Source organism: Rhineura floridana, chromosome 6 (genome assembly GCF_030035675.1).
Source record: "Rhineura floridana isolate rRhiFlo1 chromosome 6, rRhiFlo1.hap2, whole genome shotgun sequence".
Taxonomy (NCBI): domain Eukaryota; kingdom Metazoa; phylum Chordata; class Lepidosauria; order Squamata; family Rhineuridae; genus Rhineura; species Rhineura floridana.
Window position 1 is genome coordinate 83,862,876 of NC_084485.1, and position 27,427 is coordinate 83,890,302.

General features: G+C 40.8%; 1 protein-coding gene across 6 annotated transcripts in view; it reads right to left on the reverse strand.

Moving 5' to 3' along the window:
* Window positions 1-27,427, reverse strand: part of EIF2B3 (eukaryotic translation initiation factor 2B subunit gamma) — a 147,291-nt gene that overhangs the window by 91,098 nt on the left and 28,766 nt on the right. For all 6 annotated transcript variants that reach the window (XR_009763524.1, XM_061632820.1, XM_061632818.1 and 3 more), the window contains exon 5: window positions 24,665-24,776. Coding sequence is in view for 5 of the 6 variants with exons in the window: in XM_061632820.1 (XP_061488804.1) it covers window positions 24,665-24,776 (112 nt within the window). In the remaining variant the exon portion in view is untranslated. The remainder of the gene's footprint in view (window positions 1-24,664; window positions 24,777-27,427) is intronic.

Consider the following 27,427-nt stretch of genomic DNA (forward strand, 5'->3'; position numbering starts at 1 on the left):
CATATTAACATTAGCATGGAACATAATTGTTCCATGCTAATTAACTGGATAATAAAAAAGTTTAATTTTTGGATGAACTGATAAACACAGATTACTAGAGCTAAGCCTGCAGATTCATGTTTTTAAGCAGGAATTGTAATGCTTAAATGGCATATGGAATGATGTAGCAACTGCTTCTTGGGATATTTTGAAAGGTAACATATAGTCTTGAAGTAGCAGTAGTGTTATAATATTTGGTAGCATTAATCTATTGGCACAATAAAAAAATCTCAGGAACTGAGACATCAATGTTAGTGACATCTTAAAGAGGGTGAGATGGATATACAATGCCCCTGTGTGAAAAAGTAATTGCCCCCTTAGACTCAAAACCTGGTTACGCCACCTTTAGCAGCAAGGACTGCAACCAAAAGCTTCCTGTAGTTCTTGATCAGTCTCTCATAGCACTGTGGTTGAATTTTGGCCCACTCCACCATGCAGAACTGCTTTAACCCGGTGACATCTGGGGGTTTTCGAGGATGAACTGCTCCTTTCAAATCCTGCCACAACATCTCAATGGAGTTAGGTCTGGACTTTGACTAGCCATTCCAAAACTTTAAATTTCTTGTTCTTCAGTCATTCTGATGTAGACTTGATTGTGTGTTTGGGATCATTGTCTTGTTGCATGACCCAGCTGCGCTTCAGCTGATGGACGGTTGGCCTGACATTCTCCTGTAGAATTCTCTGATACAAAGCAGAATTCATGGTTCCTTCAATGATGGCAAGTTGTCCAGGTCGTGATGCAGCAAAGCATCCCCAAACCATGACACTGCCACCACCATGCTTGACCGTTGGTATGAGGTTCTTCATGTGGAATGCAGTGTTTGGTTTTTATCAGACATAATGGCGCCCATGTTGCCCAAAAAGTTTAATCTTTGACTCATCTGTTCATAGAACTTTGTTCCACAACTCTTGAGGATCATTCAAGTGCTTTTTGGCAAACTAGAGACGAGCACTCATGTTCTTCTTAAGTGAGCAGTGGTTTCTGCCTTGCTGATGGTGGAGTCATGAACACTGAACTTGGCTAAGGCGAGAGAGGCCTGCAGATCCCTGGATGTTGTTCTAGGGTCCTTTATGACTTCCTGGATGATTTTATGCCTTGCTCTTGGAAGGATTTTGGCAGCACGGCCACTCCTGGGAAGATTCACTGCTGTCCCAAACCTTCTCCATTTGGACAATATGGTTCTGACTGTGGTTTGGTGGAGCCCCAGAGCCTTAGAAATGGCTTTGTAACCCTTTCCAGACTGATAAACATCAACAACTGTTTTCTGGAGGTGTTCAGGAATTTCTTTGGATTGTGATATGATGTGGCTTTGGCACCTGCGTGCTTTGTCAATGGCCAAAGTTAGTCAGATTTATATTGGGCAGGGCTGGCCCAAATCAGGCCTGACTGTTTATCAAGGTATTCAAACACCTGGCCCTAATAATCCCTTTCATTGGATTGAGTTAACTAGGGGGGCAATTACTTTTTCACACGGGGGCATTGGGTATTGCTTCACTTTCTTTAATAAATAAATGAAATAAGTATCAAAATTCTGTACTGTTGTTCACTCAGGTTCCCTTTTTTCTAATACTAGGTTTTGGTTCAAGATCTGATAAATATGCAACCACGCAGAAAATCAGACAGGGGGCAAATACTTTCTCACAGCACTGTATAAGCTAAGGCCTATTAAGATATTCTGTGTATAATCAATATGCAAGGAAGGAGAGTGAGGATGAGTGTGCTAGCTCTGTCCCCACTGCTGCCTCTCTCCATGAGTTGGAGAGAGAATTTCTGCAGCAGGAAGATTTTTTTCACTTATGTAGGCTTCTTGTGAGATTTGTCACTAGAAAATCTGGGGTTCTGTATCATGCAAGGAGTCTGTATGAACTGAAAAGGCTCCCTCCCACAGAAGGGAAGTATCCCTGCAACTCATGAAAAGCGATGGGTAATGGGGGCAGTTGCACACTTTTTCTTGCTCTCCCTCTTGCATCTTGATTAATAGAGAAGGAGAATGCCTGAATAGTGTTCTAGAGTCAGTTATATGGGATAAGATAAAAACAGAGCCATAAAAGAGCTCATACATCAAGTATGAGTTAGTTCACATAACCCTCTAAGCTGAACCTTGGGCTCCTGGAGAGTTCAGCTACAGCTCATGGTTAGTGAGGAAGGGCTTAACCACCTTTTGCCATTCACCACTGAAAGGAAGATGGAAGTAGAACTCTCCAAGAGAGAGAACACAGACAAGGCGGAGGGTGGTCTCTGTTTTGCAGCTATCTCTCTGGATAACTTCAGGCATTATACAAAGCATGGAAAACAAGATACTCTTTCCAAGGCAACTATCAAAGTAGAAAATTCACATCTCCCTCCAGCCCACATCTAATTCATGAATTACCCCAAAACACAGAAAGGGGTTGCAAGAGTCACGTGCACAGTCCTTTTTAACACTTCTGAACAATAGTCACCCTTTGATGAGAAGGGTTGTAGAATAGGGCCTTGTCACTGAGCATAGATTCATATAACTCTTTCTACTAGATTATGGCTCTATTCAGAAACCTTGAATAATATATCCACAGGCATCACATTAATGCAAATGATTTGTATACCTTAGAACAGAAGAGAATCTTTTATCCAAGGATTAGATTACACTATCTCAGTACCTTCATCTCCATCTCACAGGGTCATAACAATTCTTTGCAATGAGTGAAGTTAGGGACCTGCCATAGGAAACACGATTACAAGGCAAAACTTCTCATTTGAGGGCTTTTCCTAGCTTTCTTCTTCTATCTTCCCACTCAGCTGACAAATTTTATTTCTTAATTTTTTAAAATGAAAGTTGTAGATGGCAAGTCAGAACTGGTAGAATCATTAAACCCAGATATAAAAATCTTTGTGACTCAAAAATAATAAAATAGGCTTTGTAATAGGTTTAAAAGTATTTGCTATTTTTCTTCTGATTCCTATAAGCCGTTACCACAGATGATTAAAAACATATTTTTCTTAAAACAATAGAAGTTGTCATTTAATTCTAACAAGAACCCAAAATATCCAGTTCTCCACAATTATTCAGAATTTTATCAATTCTAGAAAGGACAGAACATGCACAAGCATTCTAGTCTCAGCAAACTCAAGCAATCTGGAGCTACCCTCTATTTAAGGCAGGAGTGGGGAAACCTTTAGCCCTCTAGATGTTGTTGAACTCCCCTCAGCCAAAGCAAGCATGGCCAATTGCCGGGATGATGGGAGCTGTAGTTCGACAACATCTGAAGGGCCATAAGTTCTCTGCCCCTGATTTAAGGCATCCCAACGTGGGTTGGAAGATCAACCATGCTAAGCACACACCATTACCCACAATTTCCTAGCTTTCACCAACCTGCACTTGAAATCCCATCAACCCTGACAACTGGCCATGCTGGCAGGGGCTGATGGGAGTTTTAGCTTATCAACAACTGGAGGCCACAGGTTCCTCACACTTACTTTAGTTCACGCAGAATTGTAAGCACTAATGGCTTCCTGCATTTTTCTTCTCCATTTCCTCTTTTTAAGTAACATGAGCCATATAACTGTAAGAATCCTCACCAGCTTCCAAAAACATCTATTGCATCCCTTCGTACATCAATGTACTTTGAATAATTGCTGTATCCTAGGATTCTATTATTAAAGAATGGGTATATCAACTAGAGGCTGTGGAAGGAAAACAAGAACAGCATATGAAAGAATACTAGCCTTTCTCTGAAGACAGAAAATGAGGAAACCCCTAAAAATAATGGAAAAGCCCATAGATTAATCTCTACTGATAAATAGGTCGAAGCACTGTGCCCAACATAAAATTTTAAATTCTAGCATTCAGCATTCCCATTAAGTACACTTGGGGTTGAGAGGGTGAGCAAAAATAAGTCTGGAAAACAAAAATAATTTTGACACAACCGCAGCTCCAGTGGTCTGGCCATTAGGAGAAGAATGAAGCTGAATGTGGAAAGAATCCATTATTCTTTCAATAGCGTCTGGTGCAGCTAAATATGTGCTCACATACTCTCCTTCCTGAAAAGCTTAAAAAAAATCAATAGCTGCTTGGCCTGGGAAAGAGGTGTTCACTGAAACGCTAACACATGAACCAAGCACAGAGCAATACACTACCTGACAAACAATATTTTTCAAGTACTCTTAAAAGCAAAGGCTCCAGGAAAAAAAGGGAGTCTGAAGAGGTCCTGTTCTCAGCCATTCTGTCTTGTGGCTGGCTGCTCTTTGGGTGCAATTCTCCAGCCACAGCCCTAGCCCATTCTACTGCAAGAATTGAGAAATGGGGCCCCTCTGAAAATAGTCAAGCTAGCTGAAAAGCCTATCCTGCACAAATAGCTTTAATAACAGTGCAAACAGAAATTTCCATTTTTTCCCACCTAGGTTCTAGCTGAAATTTATAGCACCCTGGGATTGTGCTATTACTGTTCTATCTGGCCAAGACTCAGAGTTTCAAGTGGGGAGCTCACAGATTTTCAACAATGTTCAGTTTATTTGGCCATAGCAAAAAAACAGCTTATCCAATGAGTGTGGTGTTCAATGTCTAACACTTTTAAAATCACTGACCCCTACAACACATGCAACACAAGGCATCTGATGGTCTCTGGATTATTATATCAATAACTTCTACAGCACTTTACAGCACATAAGCAGTTTTAGCATATTTTTCTTCCTTACTCTCTCAACCCAATACGTGCTTCAGTGGCCAGTAAATTTTATACTACCTTTATTCCACTTGCAAAAAATAATTTAGTTGGGCATCTTACTCGCTATAATCAATTCCTATTTTTGGAGCACCAGTTTGAGACTTTGCTCCTTTTCTTTTTCTTGGTTTTTTGACATTATATTCAGTTTTCTGTTATCCTCCCTTTTCTTTCTGCTCATCCTCAGCCACCTTATGAAACATGACACAGATAATCCTATTGTGCATACAGGGAGCCAAAGATGACAGGTAATGACTTGCCAGTAATAGTTGAAACTATTCATGATCCAACAAGCTCCTTCATGTGCCCACCAAATTTCCCTCATGAGTATTTGTAGCACATATGGTGTGCACATTTTATATATAGTCCCAATATACCCAATAAATTGTTGTTTCTCACGTAATTGCCTACTCTTTTCTGACTTACAGCTGCCTCCCCTATTTAAAGTATTTATGCATTTTAAAAAATTATTTACATTTCAGTGTGCATACTCTTCCAAGGTGGCTTATGAGTAACCAAGATATAATATTGTCATGATTTTATTGATCAGAATCCTTCCCACAGGACAAGTGGTGGTAGAAGACCCTGGGGGAGGGGAGAGTCCAGCTGGAACAGGCTCAAAAGTGATTTTTGCCTGCTTCCCCCTCTCTCTCCTGGGATCCTTCCCACAGGGCAGTAGAAAGGGCTGTGTCTGAGGTGGGCTTGAGCAAGTGTTGATGTTTTCTGTGCTCATCTGCCTCCCTCTTCTGAAATCCTTCTCAAAGGACAATTGGTGGCAGAAGGCCTTAGGGGAGTGGCCAGTCCAGGTGGAACAGACTCTAAGGTGATCTCTGCCTGCCTCCTGGAATCCTTCTTCATAAATACAAACATACTTTTTTGACACGCATATTATTATTATGTGGGAATGCTGGTTTATTCTAACACTTCTACTTCCAGCCAACTAGTCTAGAACCAGACTCTTGAAGTGTCTTGTCTCTTGCTCCCTCAAAAGGCTTCCATGTTACAAAGGGAATGTATTCAGTTACAGGAGAGAAATAACTTTCATCTTTTAGTTGTTGACTATGGAAGTTCCAGAAGACATGAAGATGGTGGCCACCAAACACGGAAAAAGCTGATGTAGAGTCTCACTGTCTTATTCCTTTCCCTAGTTATTTGGCATGTCAGGGCAACTTCTTAACAAAAAAAAATCTGTGCCCTCTCGCTCTTTCTCCTATGCTACCAACCAAAATAATAATAAAAATCACCAGAGCAATTACGTTTGGGGACAAACTGAACAGCATTCAGAAGAGGATTCAATGGAATTTTTGCAAATAAAAGGGGTGAAAAAAAAGATAATCAATAAAAACAATGCCCTAAGGGACCTCACAAGCAATCCACTAATTGTTGACCATGTTTCCTGCTGATATTTAATTTGCCTTTTCAACTTACTCGTGCTGAGCTGCTCCACTATGAATAGTGTTGGCCATGCACTATATTCCCACAACAGCCAGTGCAGTAAGTGAAGCAACTTGGCATTATGAAATTCCAGTTAGTTCAATCAATACCAAATGTAGCTAATTTTAAAAACAATGAGATCATTTTCATATATTCTTTCTAACTGCATGCATTTACAATTGGGTTTGAGCAAGCGCCCTACCAGGCCAAGGTTTCTTGGAAGAAGGCAAATCGATGGTAGGTTGCAAAATAAAAATAAAATCATCCCACATGTAGCTGAAAAAATAAATCCCACAGGGATGTGTGTGTTGGGGGGGGGGAAGTGGAGTAGATCTTTGTATCCAGATAAAGAATTCTATGCTATAGCACAAAGTTAGTGATTTGTGGGATAGTAAAAGAAGCTGAAGAAAGAGTTGGGCTGAGTTTCGTACTACAGATCTTGGGTCTCTCAAGGATTCAGAGTTCCTTTTAACATTTCAGGAAGGAACAGCCACATGCCTCATGTTACTCTTGCAGTGCTTCATGCAATAGTTCTTCTCTATTCTGCTTCCTTACATTTGTCAGTATATTTCCGACCAGGGCAGGGGTGTTCGCTCACTCTGCATTCCAGTCTGCTTTGCGTCATGGAGTTCCACAGCCTATTGATGAGTAACATATGTCTAACATGTGGCCGAGAAGATTCAGACTGTGTTCAAATAGGCATGGATAACTCTTCTGACCTCTGACTCAGCCTTCTGTGCCATCCCAACAGCACAGTAAAATGATTCTATGTGGCTAAACAGCTTAGGAACAGTTCACCAAGAGAATGCTACTCAAATCCAAAAGAACAATACTCTGTACACACACCATGGGCCCTTTCAAAAGTAATCTAAAAGGAACATTTAAGATTTACCAGTGTTCAAATCCTCAACAGGAAAATTGACAATGCTTTCCCAGCATCTCCACATGAAACCTATGATTAATATCATAAGGTACGTAATCACACACTTGTAGTGTTGGATGTACTTAGAGGTCATCCAGTCTAATCACTCTGCACTAAACCAAGGTTGTTCATCTCTCAAATAAGACCATACAGGGTTTTATTAATACCTGTGCTATAGTAAGAGGGAGAAAACCACTAGGATATTGTAGAACAAAGCATATATTTAGTACGTCTCTCAAATGACATTAAGAAGCAGCCATTTCACATGCTATAGAGAAATAGGAAGTTTAAATTCAATAATTACCTAATTCTAGTTTCACATTCTGTGTATGCAAATAAACAAGAACCCAGTTAATATGTACATGTGTGCTTACACACACAGAGAGAGAATATATTCACAAATATATTCACTAAGAATGTATGTATAGCCAACAGATACTTCTATCAAACTTTAAAAAGCAATGGACACAAAAGAGGGCATCAGTATATATTTTCTCAGTCAGTTTAAGAAACATTTTGAGAACCTGGAGTGCATTCACTAATAGGCAAAAAACCTTGCAGTTTAAGAACGTACCTATAGCGAACAGATATTTATATCAAACTTTAAAAAGCAGGGAAATTGGGCAGCTATTCTGAATGCACCAGAGGAGCAGGAGACCTGACCTCCTCTCTGAGATATTGTACTGCCCTACAAATGTCAAAATGCAAACACAATTTGGGTTGGTCTTTCACAGTTCAATCCACTCCCTGTGTAGCTTGGAAAAATTTAGTAACATGTGCCTCTGCGCATATGGTGAGTGCTGGCAACATCTGCAATCAGCCCAAAGAACAGAAACAAGACATGTGCTGTGCTGATCTTGTTTTAGCAGGGAAGAAGCAACAATGTTAAAACAGTTGATATAGTTCAGATATTCATGTTAAATATGTTTTATTTACTCTGCAATTTTAGTGAAGTTTCCTATGTTAAATTATTTTCTTTTGCTTCTGTTTCTGTGAATTAGTGAAATACACCAACACTTTGCATAATTTACACTAAAAAACTACAAAAACAATTGTGGAATAATGGCACTGATTATTCTACAGAATAGTCTCCAGTGGACATGAGGAACGTCTCAGTTTGCACAAGATAAAACTGTGGGAGGTAAAATGTATTCTAGTAAATTTCTAGGTGTGCTCTATGTTTTTAATTGACCATGCCCACCCTTTCTTAAGTTTAAGCATAGAAGGCTAACACATGCATCTTGTGCAGGGCAAGTTTGTTTTTTCCAAAAGCTAGATTCATTAAGTTGTTCATCAGTTGAATTTCGTAATCAGTTGAATTTCATATCCAAGCTGCAGTTTCAGATTCAACTGTTAATGCACCCAAAGCAGAAATTCAACATAACCTCCAGTTTGCAACATGAAAGGCTATCTTCACCATCATATGACATTGACCAATAAAAAGGCTTTGAAATTAATAATAATAAATTTTGACAGAGGTTTCTAGGATGAATAATGAGAGAAATATAATTTTCTAGGTTAGATTCTCTGTAGAAACAGTAGTAACACAGGGAAGATGCAAAGTAAGAAGAACACCAACACACATACAAAAAATGTAATTCTCTATCTTTGGAGATGCAGTCCTGATTGCAGGTGTTGCCACCACTCACCATATGCTAAGAGGCATGTTACCAAATTCTTCCAAACTACACAGTAAGTGGATTGAACTGTGAAAGACCAACCTAAATTGTGTTTGCATTTTTATAAGTTAGTAGGGCAGTACAACATCTCAGAGAAGAGGTGAGGTCCCCTGCTCCCATGGTGCATTCACTATAGCTGCCCATTTTCCCTGCTTTTTAAAGTTTGATGGAAATGGCTTTATGTATATTCTTAAACTGCAAGGAGGGGTTTTTTTTTTGCCTATTAGTCAATTTCTTTGCCTTTTAATCCATGAAGTATTGTGATCCCGTTCAAGTTTTCTGAGAATAGATTGATCATTTGCATGCTTATTGAGTTCAATGTGATTTACTCCCCTGCAATCATGCTTAGTACAGGCAAATTTGACCATGGGGGAGGAGGAGAAGGGGGAGGGAGGGAGGTTGGGAGGAAGGGCTGGAGTGGGGAGGCACGGAAGAAGAGGAGGAAGGGGGAGGGAGAGGAGAGAGGGAGGAGAAAGGGGAAGGAGGGGAGGGGAGGAGGAGGAAGGGAAGGAAATTGGGTAGGTGGGCATGGCAGCATGAAAGTCCCTTTCCTTTCCAAAAGGAAACCATTATTAACAGTATCCCCCATCTTTTTATTCTATAGCAGACACATGTAGTCTCCCACCCAAATTTAAACCAAAGCTATTCCACTTTAAACAGTCATGGCTTCCCTCAAAGAATCCTGGGAAGTTCAGTGTGAGAAGCGTGCTGAGAGTTGCTAGGAGACACCCTATTCCCCTCACAGAGCTACAGACACCAGAAGAGGGACTGATTGTTAAACTACTCAGGCCACTGGAGCTCTGTCAGGGGAATAAGATAGGAGTCTCCTAACAAATCTCAGCACCCTTCACAAACTACGCTTCCTAATATTCTTTGGGGGAGGCCATGAGTATTTAAAATGAATAAATGGGTGTGGGTGCAGCCCCGATTAGCCAAGCCAAACAGCTTTGTCTGGCTTTTAGAACACTGACAGTTGATTTTTACTGAGCATGCCTGCACCATCATAGGTTCCAATGTTAATTTTCTTAAATTAATTAAAAACCAGTCATGCATTTTTTTTACTTTTTAACTGCAGAAGATGAAGGTCAGAGCATGGGGCAAGGTCACTAATAGGATTACAGGTATGAACATGGCTGATTTTTAATTAATTTCAACAAGTTATGAAAAAGTCCAACAGGGATCTGGATTTTTTTACTCATGTTTCAGACTTTTAAGTCTGGATTCTCTCTGAGTGTTTTGTGTATCGCCATAGAAATTTAGAGGGTTGTTCAGCAAGCGTTTCTGAGTTTAGGACTATATGTTTTGGTAAGATATTGTTTTGAAATGAACTTATGGGAAGCAGCAGAATGGGATGGGGGATATTTTCAAATATGGTGGAATGTGAAAAATCCATGCTGGCTATAGTATACAGCCACTCTTGTGGCTGTATAATTAGTAAGCTATTAGGTGTATTCTTAGCACAAAGACTCCTCAGATTGCTGATAAAGGTGGCACTGCAACTCTGGCATTAATCTCCAACAAGGTCTACTATTCTACATATCTTTTCAGACAGTCAGTGAAGACCCATCTGCTTTGCTGAGACTTCAATTACTTGAAGAGTTTATAGCTAATTTAAACCATTTAATGAGCTTTTGACTGCTTTTTTTTTAATCTACTGAAGCAGTTTGTAGCTTGCTTTCAGACTATTGCAGGGGTTTTCCCCACACAGTTGTACGCTCTTCAGGGAAATGTATTTATTATTTATCCAGCCTTCTCTAGGCACTGCAACATCTATAGAAAGTATCAGGGTCCTGATCAGCCCTCTTCCTCACATCTCTTCAGGTATTCATGGATTTTATAGGAATGCATGCACAGTCTTCAGTTCTCCATAACAGCTAGTATGCAGCATGTGGTGGGGGAAGAGAAGAGAGCTCTTGAGGATATATACTTCAGTGGGAGAACATGTGCTTTACATGCAAGAGATCCCAGGTTCAATCAGAAAGGGGATTCAGTGTTTTTTTTTGAGAAGGAAGGGGGAACTGGTGATTAATTTGAGCAAGGAATCACCACAGTTCAGTCCTGAAGCCTTTGAAGTCCCTACTGAGATAAGTTGAAGCACTGATGTTAAGTTAGAATCAACAACACAGTGCTTATGAGCATATAGGGTGTGCTTTCCCCCTCATCATCAAGTAAATAGACCCTTCCCACAACTCATTCCTAAGATTATGAATTGTGAGGAGTTACATCAGATGGTACTGCTTCCATAGAAACTCAAGTCCAAGCATAAGGAAAGAGCAGAAGGAAGAGTTTGGTTTCATTTGGCCTGGGGGTATATAGAAGAAGCAGTCCAGTAGATCAACACTGAAGAGTTTAGTTTGTGCTAGGATTCAGCCCTGGAACCTGTTTCAACACCATGGATCAATCCTGGGATCTGCACAGTAATAAGAAGGGAATGCCCTGGGACACATACAAATTGCCTTTTTTTATCACTGAGTAACCACAACCAGCTTCCAAATTTTGACATCAAATGAAAGAATTTGGGGTTTCAGGAGTGCACATACTCCAAAATTAGAGTTTGCAGGAAAGATCAAGCAAGTGAGCCAAGCCACATAACTCAGGGGGTGGGGAGAAAAAGAGCTAGAATAAAATACAACCTTGACTACGATAGTGACCCCAACTATCCCTAAAATGTGATGCATATACATATACATACACTCATAGCTTCTCACAGAAAGTTCTATTCCTCCATCACAAATCCACAATCTACAAAAGAGGCTAGCGTCAAGACAAGCAGTGATTGCATGTGGGTTGGCTCAATCCAAACTTGATGGCCACATTACTGCAAACTCAGGCACACTGTGCCGTGCCAACTTCTTCTGGTTTAGCAGCAAGCCCATATTTTGTGCACATGGTACATGTATAACAAAGTTTAATAAAATAATAACAATAATCCCCCCCTCCCCAAATCAAAATCTCTTGCAATTGATTCTTGGTAATTTCCCCAGGATATTTAGACAGAAAGTATGACTGTTCCAGGCAACTTGGTACAGGAGTGTATGCAAAGGTATGACAAACAGAATATTGTATAGTAAGCAGTCAATCTGACACAGAGAAGAATTCCATGTTCCTATGACTTATAGCAAACAGCTAGACCAGCCTTTCCCAACCAGTGTGCCTCCAGATGTTGTTGGACTACAACTCCCATCAGCCTCAGCCAGCATTGCCAATGGTCAGGAAAGATGGGAATTGTGGTCCAACAACATCTGGAGGCACACTGGTTGGGAAAGGCTGAGCTAGACTCTGCTTATGAAAAGCAGGTGGCGGGCGGGGAGATTTGAATCTACCAAGCGGTAAAGAATTCTTAGCTATTTAACATGCCTTCTTACTAATTAACCCTTTCCTAATCATGGTGATTTATGATGCCTTGGAGGAAACTGTAAAAACCTTAACATTGACATAAACCCCCAAATTAACCTGAAATATGTGCTTTATAGGAGCTGCACGCTGTTATGGAATAATGCTTTAATGGTACAATAGGAGTCAAGTTGGCTTTTAGAAAGGGAAATTAATGAGAAGACCATGGTTAGAAAAACAGAAGTTGTGTCTATACAGGTTTTTTTAATCTAGTTTTTGTTTTGTTTTTAAAATCCATTTTAAGCAAGAAAAATGACATTTTCTTAAGTGTTTCAGAGATACCCAAATCTTGTCTGGACCTAAATAGGTTTTCATCTCTGTATCTAAATATAGTTTCCCCCACATTAAGAACTTCAAGAGGACTAATTTTCATTTGCATCTTAGAGTGAGATAACAGAAAAGGGAAAAGGAATGCCACATACCGTTTCAAATATAATAGAACGATCTTTTAAAACAAGACTGCACTGTCACTTCAAAGCCATTCTTGCAATTACCCTATACATTTATATAGGAGGTATTCCTTTTTGTATGAGGTAATTAGTTCAGATTGTCACTGTGATTTATTAGCACATCCTCTTGAAGCAGCACCGCACCTGCATTTGCACAGATGGAACACCCACGAAGATGGATGGTTTATTAGGTATAGCTCATCCTCAAACAACCCAGCAGCATTTTAAAAGGAAACTCTCCAAATTTAGACCTGCTCCAACAGGTGTCTTTTACTGTCTTTCTGTAACCATAAATGACTTAAGGTGAGACAAATAATTCCCTGCCCATAGTAATCACTCTTTGAAAACAAATGTATCTGCCCCCTCCCCACTTCCTTGGCAGTGGGAGAGGTGAATGAAGGCCAATGGAATTCTCATTATTTGTTCAACCACATGGCTTGCCAAATGCTTCAGAGAGATGGAGTTTGGTGAAGTGAAGCTTCAAAGTACATATCAAATGCTCAAGTCCAAACATCAAACTCAGGTCGCTCTTCAGGGCTTGAAGTCCGGCTAATTTAACACTTCTTCCTTTGACACAAATTTTGTGTTTATCCAACACATAGGTCAGTTTGCAGATAAGGACTCCCTTATCTCAGCTAAGTAGTGTACATCTAAAACTTGGCAAGCAACTATGGTGATGAATAGGGCCAGTATAGATACAGAGTCAAGATTTCCTATGGCACCAATGGGATTTACTTCCCTCCAAATGCTTAGGACAAATGAAACTGACCATGGGGAGAGGAGGAGGGAGGGAAAGGGGAGGAGGAAGAAGGGCAGAGGGAGGGAAAGGGAGGTTTGATCATGTGCATGATTATTGAGTTCAATGGGATTTCCTCCCCTGCTATCATGCTTAGAATAGGTGAAACTGACCACAAGGGAGGAAGGGCTGGAGTGGGGAGGAGAGGAGAGGAGGAAGGGGGAAGGAAGGGTAGGAGAGGGGAAGGAAGGGGGAGGGGATGGGCAGAATGGAGGGAATAGGAGGGAGGAGGAGGGGAAGACAGGTTTGATCTTTTGCATGCTTATTGAGTTCAGTGGGATTTACTCCCCTGCAATCATGCTTAGGATACGTGAAACTGCCCTGGGGGAGAAGGGAGGGGGACGGGAGAACATGGAGGAAATTGGATGGGCAAACACATGTAGTCTCCCACCCAAATTTAAATCAAAGCTGTCTCTGGCCACATCCACACCAGACATTTATTCCATTTTAAACAGGCATGGCTTCCCCCAAATAACCAGAATTCTCTGGGATGAAAGGCTGACTGTTAAGCCACTCTGGATACTGGACCTATATCAGGGAAAAGGAGTCTCCTAATAACTCTCAGCACCCTTCAGAAACTACACTTCCCAGGATTCTTAGGGGGAAGCCATGATTGTTTAAAGTGGAATACATGTCTGGTATGGGTGTGGCTCCGATTAGCCAAGCCAAACAGCTGTTAGTCTAGCTTTTAGAACACTAACGGTCGGTTCTTACTGAGCATGCCTGCACCATCATAGACTCCAATGTTAATTTTCTTAATTAAAAATCAGTCATGCATTTTTTTTACTTTTTAACTGCAGAAGATGAAGGTCAGAGCATGGGGCAAGGTCACTAATAGGATTACAGGTATGAACACAGCTGATTTTTAATTAATTTCAACAAATTACGAAAGAAGTCCAACAGGGATCTGGATTTTTTTTACTCATGTTTCAGACTTTAAAGTCTGGATTCTCTCTGAGTGTTTTGTGTATCACCATAGAAATTTAGAGGGTTGTTCAGCAAGCGTTTCTGAGTTTAGGACTATATGTTTTGGTAAGATATTGTTTTGAAATGAACTCATGGGAAGCAGCAGAATGGGATGGGGGATATTTTCAAATTAATATGGTGGAATGTGAAATATCCATGCTGGCTATAATATACAGACACTGTAAAATTAGTAGAACAAAGACCTATATCCAACACAGAGTTAGGCATGCTTAGGCACACTGATTTCTACTTTAAATATTATTTCTGTGCTCAACAGATTCTATACCGGTATGATATTGACATCCAAGTAAACACTGTAAACATTTCAGTTTTCCAAAGTTTTGTTTTTAGTTAGGAAAGAAACCAACAGGGTCCTTCCTCTAGTCACATTTTTCAAAAATTTAAGATCTCTAGTTCAACAGTACCAAAAGTGTAGATGTTATTTATAAATTTTATTTACTGCTCCATGTATTCTCTAAGCAGTTAATACATAAAATAATCAGCATTTCATTATTAGATCATTCATCATTCCAACAGGTTTGGTCTCTTCTTAAGGTGTTGGACTACGACCTGGGAGACCAGGGTTCGAATCCCCACACAGCCATGAAGCTCACTGGGTGACCTTGGGCCAGTCACTGCCTCTCAGCCTCATGAAAACCCTATTCATAAGGTCGCCATTAGTCGGAATCGACTTGAAGGCAGTACATTTACATTTTTTATATAGGTTCGCGCAATTTTTACAGATAATCACCTTATTCTCGTCTCCAGTCTCTAAACAGTCTGAAACCTGGGCACCTCATGGACTACTTTCTTCTGTACCTTCTCCTACCCACATACTAGGATCATCCTGGAAGGCCTGGTTCCATGCTTCCATTCTGCCAGAAGTACAGAGGATGGTGACCCAAGATTGATCCCAAACACTGCTCCCACTGAAAAGGCCGTAAGTTATAGAACTTCCCTTGCAAGGCTCACCTTGCTCCTCTTGTTAGTTTTTAGATACAGGTGATGACAGTTTTATCAAAGAGGGTGTTTGGGATAATCTGAATGATGAAACTACACAAACTGCTGGTGCTTTTAATGTTAGTAACTGTTACAGAGGATATTTTTCTATTTCTTATAGATGACTTTGTTAATCGATTTGGGTAAAAAAGCAGGATAAATATATCTCAAAACAAAGTTGCCAGTATTAATACTGTAGCCTGGTTCTCAAGTAACATTAAATGTGAACAAGCAAGAGTGTTGGTGCCATTTAGAAAATCACAGCGCTTCACTCCTTTCCCCTCCTGCTGCTGCTGTGCTACAGGAACCTAAGCTACGGTTTGGCTTAGCATCACATCTGAACCCAGGCTTGTGATTTTTCTTACTCCAAACAAGCCATGAGCCATAAAACAAGAACAAACTTTGGCTACAGCTTATGGTTTGTTTGGGGAAGACACTCTGAGCCTGGATTCAGATGTAACGCTAAGCCAAACCATGGCTTAGCTTCTGGTAACACAGCAGCAGAACCAAAGGAGGAATAATGTGGCTGCAATTCTCTTAGTGTGCATGAACACCCTTGCTTATTCACAGTTAGCCATGATTTAGCTTATTGTTATGATTGAACTGAGTCAGTGGCTTACAAGGTTTAAATAAGATGCATGGAAGAATCAAGAGAGACGTAAGATCCTCACAATAAGTTCTAATTCATTGAACTTTGATGGTTCCATCACTAATTAGGGTGGTAGAAAGGGCATTCTTGCTGGTGGCCCACAGACTACAGAACTAGCGTTCTGCCAAGTTCAAGATTTTGAACTTTTAAAAACAGACTTTTAATTATAAAAACCTAAAAAAAGTCCACGGTAGCCAATGTGGTGCTCTCTCAATATTGCTGGATCCAACTTCCATCAGCCCAAGCCATTTTGGCCAATGGTCAGGGATGGTTGGAGTTGTAATTCAACAACATCTGAAAGGCACCATGTTGGCTACCCTGATTTAGATAGTCTTTTGATGTTTAAAGTGCCTAACTGGTTTTATTTGGGTTTCTTTATTGCTGTTTAGTCTCTCTGCTCACAGTTCCTTTTGACTGTTGTATTTTCTTTTACTTGTTCAGAATTGAAAGGCAAGTTATACTCAACAAACAAAAAATAAAAGTTGAAACAAAATGCTTGAGGCATAACTAGGATTGCAGAACCCACATCACTGATGATTAGGCATACAATAAATAGACAGTTTTTGAGTCCTGAACTTTAAAGCCAAACCAACAATGACCATGTTAAGATACATATGATAAGATATGCTTATCATATCTTTACGTTTAAATGGGTGTCATTTGCTATGAAAATCAAGTGGCTTTTTGCAATCCATGCCCCAGAGATTTAAGACAGACAAAGAAATAAACTCAAAAAATAATGGGTTGTTTGTGCAAGGACTTCCACTAATGCAATGGAACCTTCCTTCCCTCTCCTCTCCCCATGCCCCCCACCTCTCCAGAGGGTTGGCGGAACTCCCAAAACAGATTTGGGAGACCCACGGGAGGAGGAGCATCTCCATTATGTAAGTGGTAGTCCTTTTATGAATGGGGTGACTTCGCTGGATACAACCCAAAGAAACCAACTGATTAGTAAGACAAAAAGTGGCTTTTGGCATATGAGCTAGCAAAAAACAACTGCATCCACAACACATCCTAATAATTTCTCATCAGTTGAACTCCAAAGAGATTAAGACTTGTGAAGTTTACAAAAAAGGAAATCAATTTACATACAATATTTTCCACATGCAAAATAGTTGTAAAAACTAAATAAAATGACTAGGAAGTAAATGTATATCATGTAGGTCATCCTACCATAATGATCTGAACTGTTTAATGCACTGTGGTTTCTCTGCAAACTTGCAGAGGAAGTCTGCAGTTGAAATTACTTCAATTATATGTTATTTTCAAAAGCCAAGATTACTAAATTTGTTTTTCTCTGATGAAGCACTGTCAGTGCATGCATCATAGTTGAGAATGAATTTTCACACACAGCTGTAGATGCACCAAAGGTGAGTCCTGCAGCATACAAATTATACATGTGTGGAAAGGCTTCCTTGTTCAGGTACAATGCTGTACTAATCTTGTGAAATGTGAATTCAGTTCTCCTGAGGCAGCTACTTCCTGGAACCAAGTACCCTGGTCTCCTTTGCTATGCCAGGAAAGCAATTAAGAGGTTTCACTTTAAAAATTAAATTAATACCTATAAACATCACTTTTCATAAGAAAATGTTTGACAACATGTCAAATAGGAACTATACATCTCTCTGAACTACAGGTGCTGGAATTAACTGTACAAGCACATAATCTCTGTTCTACAGAAAGGCCTGGGCCAGCCAGCTAACACTGCATCTGATGGCTCTATCAGCAAATGTCACACACGCTATTTTGGTAGTATTTAAGTTCCCATGAGAAAAGTTAAATAAGGTGAATTATAACATTTTGCACAGTTGGGTGGAGGTCTAAAACTGTCGCAACTAAGGCTCTGGCCACATTATACTCCTCAAAACCGTTCTGAAATGGAACCAGTTTGAAACCATTGAAAGGATATATTTTTCAACTTTTTAAACAAACTAGGGAAGAAATGCCCACCAGACATGCATTCACACACAGTACTGCAGCTCCCCGTTGCCTGGGCTAAGTTGGTAAGGTCTCATTAGGCTTCCTGATCTTTGGAGAGCCAGCTCACTTACCTCTCTGGTTCTTCTCAGGTCCTGCCCTGGACTAGGCTAGGCCCAAAAGCCTAGGCACACCCACCGAGATGCATTAATAGCACTCAACACCTACAGAGACAGCCTGAGTACTACAGGGCACTGCCGACAAGATGCCCCCCCCAAGACTAGGGTTACCACGTCTCCGGTTTTCACCCAGAAACTCCAGTTTTGGGGGGTCCTCTCCAGGTGAGTCATCTTAATCCCTGGACTCTTAGCTTTCATTTTTTAAAAAATTAAGTTTCTAGGTGGTCTGGTTCAAAAGGTATAAACCAAAATGTCACCTCCCCCCTCCCCAACTTCTACTGGCTGCTCTAATGCCTGCCCTTTCAGGGATTAGCCAATAAGTGAAGCCTGGTTGTGATTGAGAAGATTTGTTGACCCCCAGGCAATACCTAAACCCCATTTCAAGTTCTGAGAACAGTTTCCTTTTCCTGCTTGTCTCACATCAGGAATTCAGTAAATATAGAGCTTTCAGCAACGTAAAGAATACTTTCTCTATACAGGATTGGGACTTGCTCCTGAGTAAACATGCATAGGACTGCACTATAAATATTTTTACAGGTTGTGTAAATAATAAACATCTTTGACATTCATTCTTATATTAATATTTCTTCATACTATGTCTAGATATGTATCTGATTTCACACCATGGTTGTAAATTATTATTTACAAATTATTATTATTTCCTCTACATTTTAAGTGTGCCCTTCTTCCTTGGGGTGGTCATGGTCCCCCTCTGTTGTTTTCATCCTGAGGGGCAGATTAGGCTGAGAGATGATACATAGCCCATGGTCATCCAGTAATCTTTGTAGTTTATTTCCATTTTAAATTTTAATTTAAATGATTTATATGCAGGCAAAGTTTATGAAGCTATGCAGATCCACATAAAACATTTAAAACACATTCAACTTGCATTTAAAGTGCATGACTTCCCCCCCCCCAAATCCTGGGAAGTGTAGTCTCCCCCTTACAGTTATAGTTCCCATCACCCTTAACAAGCTACAGTTCCCAGGATTCTGTAGTGGGATTCATGTGCTTCAAATATGTGTTGAATGTGCTTTTAATGCATGGTGTGGATCTGCCCTAGTATGCTGTGCACTCATTAGTTAATTGAAAAGAACAATTTTAAAAGATACTTTTTAAAACAGGGCTGTAACGCAGTGGTAGGGCACATGCTTTGCATACAAATGTCTATTGCCTGGACTCCTGGAGGGGCCAATGGTAGTCCATGTCATCAGTACTGAGCTAGATGGTACAAAATGGCTTGACTGTATTTTATTTACAACATTTATATACCACTTTATTGTAAAAAACCTCAACACGGTTTATAGAAGGAATTAAAACAATAAAATTATTGGCAAAAACAGTTAAAAGACAGGTATATATAAACATTCAAAATAATAAAACCAACAATAAGTTAAAAACAGATAAAAAACGTAAGAGCTTCTACATGCCTGGGTAGGTTTGCCTAAACAAAAATTTAGCAGGTGCTAAAATGAGTACAATGAAGGCCCCTGCCTAATGTAAATAGTCACGGAGTTCCAAAGCGTAGATGCTGTCACAATAAAAGGATTGATTTCTTACAAGAGCAGAACAAGTACTATGTGGAACCCGTACCATGGAAAGCACACCTTGAACTTGGCCTGGTAGCAAATCAGCAACCAATGCAGATTTCAGAGCAGAGGTATTATGTGCTGATATAGTCTCACTCATGTCAGCAATCATGCCACAGCATTCATAGAATCATAGAATAGTAGAGTTGGAAGGGGCCTATAAGGCCATCAAGTCCAACCCCCTGCTCAATGCAGGAATCCAAATCAAAGCATTCCCGACAGATGGCTGTCCAGCTGCCTCTTGAATGCCTCCAGTGTCAGAGAGCCCACTACCTCTCTAGGTAATTGGTTCCATTGTCGTATGGCTCTAACAGTTAGGAAACTTTTCCTGATGTTCAGTCAAAATCTGGCTTCCTGCAACTTGAGCCCATTATTCTGTGTCCTGCACTCTGGGACGATTCTGTACTAATGGGGATTTCTGTGACCATGGCTGACTGGCTGCCAGGATTTTTTTAGGTTTGGTTAGGAATCCTGACTGGTTGTGGGATGCTGAGTTTTCTGTCTTACTCATAGGAATTTTGTTGTGGTTGCTATGTATTGCATTTAGGAAATCATCACTGTCTTTTCTTTTTCATTTTCGATTTGCATTTCATTTACCTCCAACCTTATTCCCCCTTACACCCATAGAAGCAGCAACAGTGGCCCATGTGGTCAGCTCAACCCCCTTAAACCCACTGATGATGCACCTTGTTATTTGCGTGATGGTTTGTTTCTTGCCCAATAGTGGTAAAAGAGAATTCACATACTGGGAAGTGTGGCTTCAATTGCTGTTGTTCCCATTCTACTGCTTGTGAAGGTGGACCAAACCATGTGTTTTTCTCTGTCAATTATTACTCACTGGAATTGGGTTGGCTGTCAAAGTGAGTTTATAGCAGCCCACAGAGTAGGCAGGAAAGAGTAGAGAATCTTCTTAATTCTTAGTCATTTCTCAAACCTCTCTCTGCAGTGAAGGGTCAAGTCTGTAAAGAAGTTAAAAGACAGGCAGAGCATTCCAGGCAGGGGGTTGTCAACCCTGCTCTGATATGGATATCGTTGCAGAGGATTCCTAGTCAAGCCTTACCAACAGCACAATCCAAACCATATCTATTCAGAAGTAAGTCCTGTTGAGTTCTATGGGGCTTAGTCTCTTAGTGTGTTTCGAATTTCAGCTTTCAGGGACATCCATATTTGCTCCTGAGTGCTCTCATCTAACATCTCCACAACATTAGGCTCCATTCTTCCAACAATGCCTTCCTGGTGCCTGGCCTGGCCAGAGGGCACTTAAACCCTTCTTGCCAGAAGCAAGTAGGCCAGATTAAATGTTCCTTACCCAAGCTGTCTAAGCAGGTGAGAAGGAATGATCCTGTCACTTCAGCTGGATCTGGAAACACCCTAATTTAGATTGCTATCTTAATTTCCAACCACAGAAATTGTTTTGTTTGAGTAGCATGCTCCAAGCAACTATGGTTGATGCTTAACGAATCATGCATTATGACATCACTAGGCCTGCGCCCCATATGACATCACTAGGGCCCGGCCCTGAAATCTCAGGGTTTGGGATGCTTCTGACCCGGCAACCCTACACCAGATCCACCCCCAAATCCATCAGAATCTGACCTTAACCCACTAGACAACATGTTTGATAATATTTTTGCATTATTGTGAAACACTGTTATGAGGAATTGCTTAACAAGGTGGATAACAGAATTGAAAGTACTAGCAACCATTGGTGTGTTGTATTTAAGTTTGGAACTGCAGATATAAATATGTGTCTTTTAGATCTGACAGAAGTATGGAGGTTTTACATTCTTGGTTTTTTTAGGTTGAAAAAAGGCTCTCTGTGTGTGTGCGTATGTGCACGCATGTGGTTGGCTACTCTGAGAACTGGATGATGGACTAGATGGGCCTTTGCCTGATCCAGCAAGCTCTTCCTGTGAGAGGATGTACTGTTTATGCAAAGGACACACGTTGTGGAATCACCTTATTAAATACAAACAGAGGTTCCTCATTGGTGACGCAAGTGCACTCTATGCATACTCATGCCATTTATTTCTGAGGCTTATAGTTACAAATCATCATGTCTCTTTTGGTGGTGCTTAGGCTGCATCACACTTTGATTGGATAGAATATTGCCTGCATATTTTCCTTCTCAATCGATTGGCAAGAACCTCGTCTTGTACCTTTAAAAAAACAAATACAACAGAGGATCTGGAGACTTGACTTAAAAATCTTTCTATCACTGGCTCATTATGTTGTGTAAATTACTCTGGTATCCTTTCAATCAAAAGGGTAGCCAACTAGCCATGGCTTACAGCAGAAATGAAACAAGACAAGTAGCACTTCAGAGACTGTACATAGGAACAGAAATGCAAAGAATGAAAAATACAAGAAAATATCTGAAAATAGATTGTTTTTTTTAAAAAGCTAGATTTTGGCTAGACAGTTTCATGAAATACATAATGGGGGGGGATGAAATTGAAGTATTTGTAAAAACCACCAGATTCTGTCCATAAAATGTTTTAACATCCACTAGATTTCCCACTAGCGACTAGACAGCAACATTCTCCACCAGATATGCACCTAAAAACACTAGATTTTAGTGGGAAAATAATTAAATTGGCAACAATGGGGGAGATACTCTGCAATGCGTAACAATACCATCCTTCCCACCTTGCCTTCCTCCAATTGCCAACCGTTAGGTTTGCCAACTCCCTCCCCCATCCATGAAGATTTGTGTTGACTTCATTCACACTTTCCACTCATATTTGCTGTGTTTAGCATCGACCCCGTTTTATCCATGAGACAAAGATACTGTGGATTCTTGAGTAGAACTTTACTGATCACATCCAGTCACATTCTTGGCCTAATCCCTCCTGTCTCTTTTTCCTCTTCTCCCAGCTCCTCCCCTCAACTACTGGGCCCTGATGAAGGCAAACTTCTTAAACTCAAACTTATTAACAGAATACAACACTGTGTTTGTCGGAATTTCCCTCTATTGAGATGCGTAGCAAAGTTGCGTAGCACTGCGGAACGGAGAGCATTGAGCAAGCTGTGTGTGTGTGTTTGAATCTTTGCTAAGATTCTACCTTCCCTGCAAATTAGTCAGACAGAGACTTTAAGCTTTAAAATAAGAAACAACTATTTTATTCTGGAAGTACATGCTTGATAGGAAAGAGTCCTATAACTAGCTTAGCTGGCTATGCTAGAGCAGCGAGCACTGGTCCCAGTACTCACCCTCATCCTGGTTGAGAGGAGAGACAAAGAGAAGATGTCTGCTCCCCTCTCGAGAGAAAGAACACAGAGAAAGGCAGGAAGGAACTGAGATCAACATTCCTTTGCTTATCAGCCTACCAGGAAGGGAAGAGATGGCAGGATCAAAGGGATAGGTATAGCCTCAACCAGCAAGAGGTCTAGCTCTCTAGCTACCCTTATTAACCCCCATGCAGCCTCAACCCACCAAGTTGGAGTTGAACCTCATACATTCCAACAGTGTTTGCATTCCCTTGGTAATTTTGCCCTGCCCCTCTCTTTGGATGCCTAAACTGAATTTATAAAAGCTCAAGTAAAGTTTTAAGTTACTGGAAAGCAAGAAATTTGGGGACTGAAGGAAAAATTCATTGGGGGGGGGAGAAGTATCATTTGGAGGGGCAATACCCTCCCCAATGTCCTCACTGCCCCCTCTGTTGCTATATCCCTGTCTTAGGGACCACCTGAACCCTTATATTCCATCTTGGTCACTGAGGCCATCTGCATAAGTGGCTTTGGTCATCCCCTGAGTAAGCAAGGCTCATTTAATACTGATACAAAATCGAATCTTCAGTGTCATTGGCCCAGTTCTCCGGAATGCTCTGCCAACAGAGATTCAGTAGGTGCCTTCTGTTTTAACTTTCAAATGCATGCTGAAATGTTGAAATGCTGAAATGCATGCTTATGCAGGCAACTAAGAAGATGTATTTTTGCAATAGACCTTTGTTTTTATTGTATTTTTAATGTTTTTATTGTACTGTGTTTTTTAAAAACTTGTTGAAGATCGCTTTTATGTTTTTAAAGAAATTGTGGTATACAAATATATTTATAAATCAATCAATCGATAAAAAAGTGGAGAATCTCCTTGCAAATCTGAAGTTCAACATAAATCCATGACACAGCAGCACTCCAGAATATACTGTATTTTAGACACCATTTAATATAAATGATACTAATGGTGGGAAATATTTGCAAATAGTCTGCATTGGCAATACTTTCAAATTCTATAGCATTACAATGCCTCCCTATTTGGAGGTGGCAGCTGTGTGGCTACTCATTAGGAAACCCTTATTGGAAAGATTTTAATAACTAGTGGCCAGTTGCTAATATTCCTTTTCTGGGCAACGTACTCAAGTGGCTAGTGGCTGTACAACTTCAGAGACTCTTTGATAAGACCAATTATTTTGATTTTTTTCAAAAGGGCTTCAGGCTAGGATTTGGCACAGAGGCCATCTAGGTCACCTACGCCGGGAGAATGACACAGGAAGTGCAGTTTTCTGGACCCGTCAGTGGCTTTTGATATCACCAACCACCATATCCTTCTGGATTGGCTGGGCCAAGATTTGGAGGAACCACATTGCTTCAAGAGTCACACTTCTCCCGTAACTAGCAAAACCCAAATAAAGTAAGGTAAGAAAAGCATGCAATCTGCTCGACTTGTGCAATTTACACAGATCACAGAATTTAAATTTTGTGGGAAGATTTTTGGCAGTAGAATTTAGAACTACTGCCAATTGTGACTGCTTGGGCAGAGAATTTACCATTTGTAAGGCACAGAATATACACCCAGCCCTGCCTATGTGCCCACAATTACATACAAGAGATCCTTTACCTTTGCAATTGGTCCCTCGCCTTTCATTCCCTTTAACAATCCAAACTGTTTTGAGTACCCTTTGCTATATTGTCCTACTCCAAATAAGTTGGTTGAAAAGAAGAGTCCCAAAGCTTACTTCTGAAGGGTGGATCTCTTAATGACAATTTCTTCATCCAGATCTGCTTCATTGGCCATGAAGAGCAACCTCTTTCCTGAGTCATCCACTCCAATGAAGTCACGCTGCTCCACTAAAGTATAAAATCATAACAGCCATTTTACAGCTCTGCTTTAATACAATCTAATGACAGTATGGCTAGTCAGATATTCCAACTGAAACACTGCATGTCGGCAAAGTTCATTCATCAAAACTGAGAGTATTCCTGAAAATTCTGGAACACACTCATGCCATTCAAGGGAGGAAGCATTATGTGTTGCCCCTGCAGCTGCCTGCATCTATAATTTGGAAATGATATATGCAGAGAATGGAAGCCCCAGAATACTGGGTGTATTTCAAATGGAGCTTCTCTTGTATTTCTGGCATTGCGTCACTGCTTCAAAATTTGCTTCATTAAAAATCAGCAATAGAGAGGCTGCCTTCACAAGCTGCTCTTCTCAGCAAAAATCAGGTAATTGTGTGACACTATGGAGAGGTTTGTTGTTTTGCACAGGCATATTCATTAACAGCTAGAATCTCAGGCCCATGCTAGGGTTTCCAGAAGAAACTCTAGAATCGAGTAATCTCTTTAAAAATGACAGCACCAAAGTTAATGGGAGAAAACAGTCAGGTACAGGTTTCAGGGTACCAGCAGCTTTGTTCAAGAAAGACTCTTACTCTGTCCAAGCAGATGTAGGGTAGGGATGGGAACAACTTGTACAACCGTAGGTACTTTATCTAGAATGTCATTAAGAGCCCTAAGAAGCTACTATATTGGACAACTGTTGTTTTTTAAACCACGCACAATTTACACCAGGTGTTTATTTCTCCTGATTTTGTCATCAGGTCAATTCAAATTCAAAAAATTTATACTTCAGCAACAAAGCTGAATGCTGGTATATTCAGGACAGATTTATTTTATTTTATTTATTAATTATTTGATTTATATCCCACCCTTCCTCCCAGCAGGAGCCCAGGGCGGCAGATACAAGAAAGCACTTCTTTATGCAGCCCATAGTTAAGCTATGGAATTTGCTCCCAGAGGAGGCAGTGATGGCCATTAACGGATAGATTTAAAAGAGGATTAGACAAATTCATGGAGGATAAGGCTATGCAAGGCTATTAGCCACGATGGATATACTTTATCTCCACAGTCGGAAGCAGTATGCTTTTTAATACCAGTTGCTGGAAACTGCAGGAGGGGACAGTGATTTTGAGCACAGGTCCTGCTTGCGGGTTGCCTACAGTCGTCTGGTTGGCCACTGTGAGAACAGGATGCTGGACTAGATGGGCCACTGGCCTGATCCAGAAGGCTGTTATATTCTTAAAGGAGAAGAATCCTCAGATTCTGGTGCCAGAATATTGTACAAGGCTAACCCTATTCACACGTTACTCCCATGTAGAGCACTCAGAGTCTTAAGCCAGAGTGAAGCCATGTTTGTTGCCCCACCTTTTGCTGTGTCACTGTGCTAGTTTCACTCTCTAATGACTGTGAGTTGATCACAGTTGTCTGTAGGGAACCCCTTTTTTCACGAGCAGTTGTTCATATGAAGGAGATGTGTACAGTTAAGCAGCCTTGCAAAGGGGCTCCATGCGACCAGGCAGCCCACATGACTGGGTGTGCTGCTCACATTAAGGGGCTCCCTTACAGACAACTGCAGTCAACACCAATCATCAGAGACCAATGCTAGCACAGCAACATGGTGGTGAAGCACAGCCCGTCTCCAGATTGAAAACTGACCCTCCTACATGCAAGCAATGCATGAAGAGTGCTAGTATAAGAATTGAACATTGCTGACTGTAGGATTTACCTTTATCTGCCTGGATCCCAAGGAGGATCTTTGGAGGCCCCTCTCCAGATGGTGACACCCAGTTATGGAAAGCCACCCCACTGAGCCCCGACTGGTGCCCACTTTAAGATCTTTTTGGCACCAGGGGAAGAACTTATTATCATACCCTTTTAAAACAATGTTTTTGGCCTTGGAACAACTTATTTTTAGCTGGGTTTTATAACTTGTTTTTAGCTTGTGCTGGTTTTTATATGGATATTGTATTGAATTTAGCAGGAGTGGCTCACCTCTCGGCAGCAGTGTCTCTGTCACTTACCAGGAGGGGGAGGGCTGAGGCAGCAGCAAGGTCAAAGATGCATGGGCATATTGGTGGGAGCAGCAGATAGGCTTCTCTGGTGCACCCATGCAACCCCAATCTGGCCATCTCACCCCTTCTGCTCCTGGTAAGTGACAGTTCCATCCTATTTGGCAAACAGCTCCTGAATTTCAGTGCTTTGTTGATTTTGTGTGAAACACCTAGAGGACATTCTGTTCCAAGCAACAGCCTCAATAGTACAGGGCTTCTGACCCAAGGGAAAAGTTCAGTTTTGAGCAAAAAGAGAAGCAGAGCAAAGTCTAGCTTCTGGTAAGGCAAGGATTTTGGGATACAGTGGCACCCTAAACAGAGCCCAAAAGTTGTTTCAGCACCAGTCAACCTCAAACAGAGCTTTAAGTTGCAGCTCTAACTAGCAAGCTCTGCCTTTTTATTTAAAAGGGGCTCAGCCTGCTTTCATAGTCATGGCTCCAAAGGAGCAGGGGAGACTGTAGTTCCACAAGACCTAAGAGCTAGCGCCCATGGAGTCAGAGAAAGGCAACACAGCCTCCTCCAACCAGAAATGTACTGGAGCAAGCTCCTCTAGCGTCAGTGTTGCCAGGTTAGAAGCGATATCTGAGGCTGGCTCTGAGAGCAATTCTC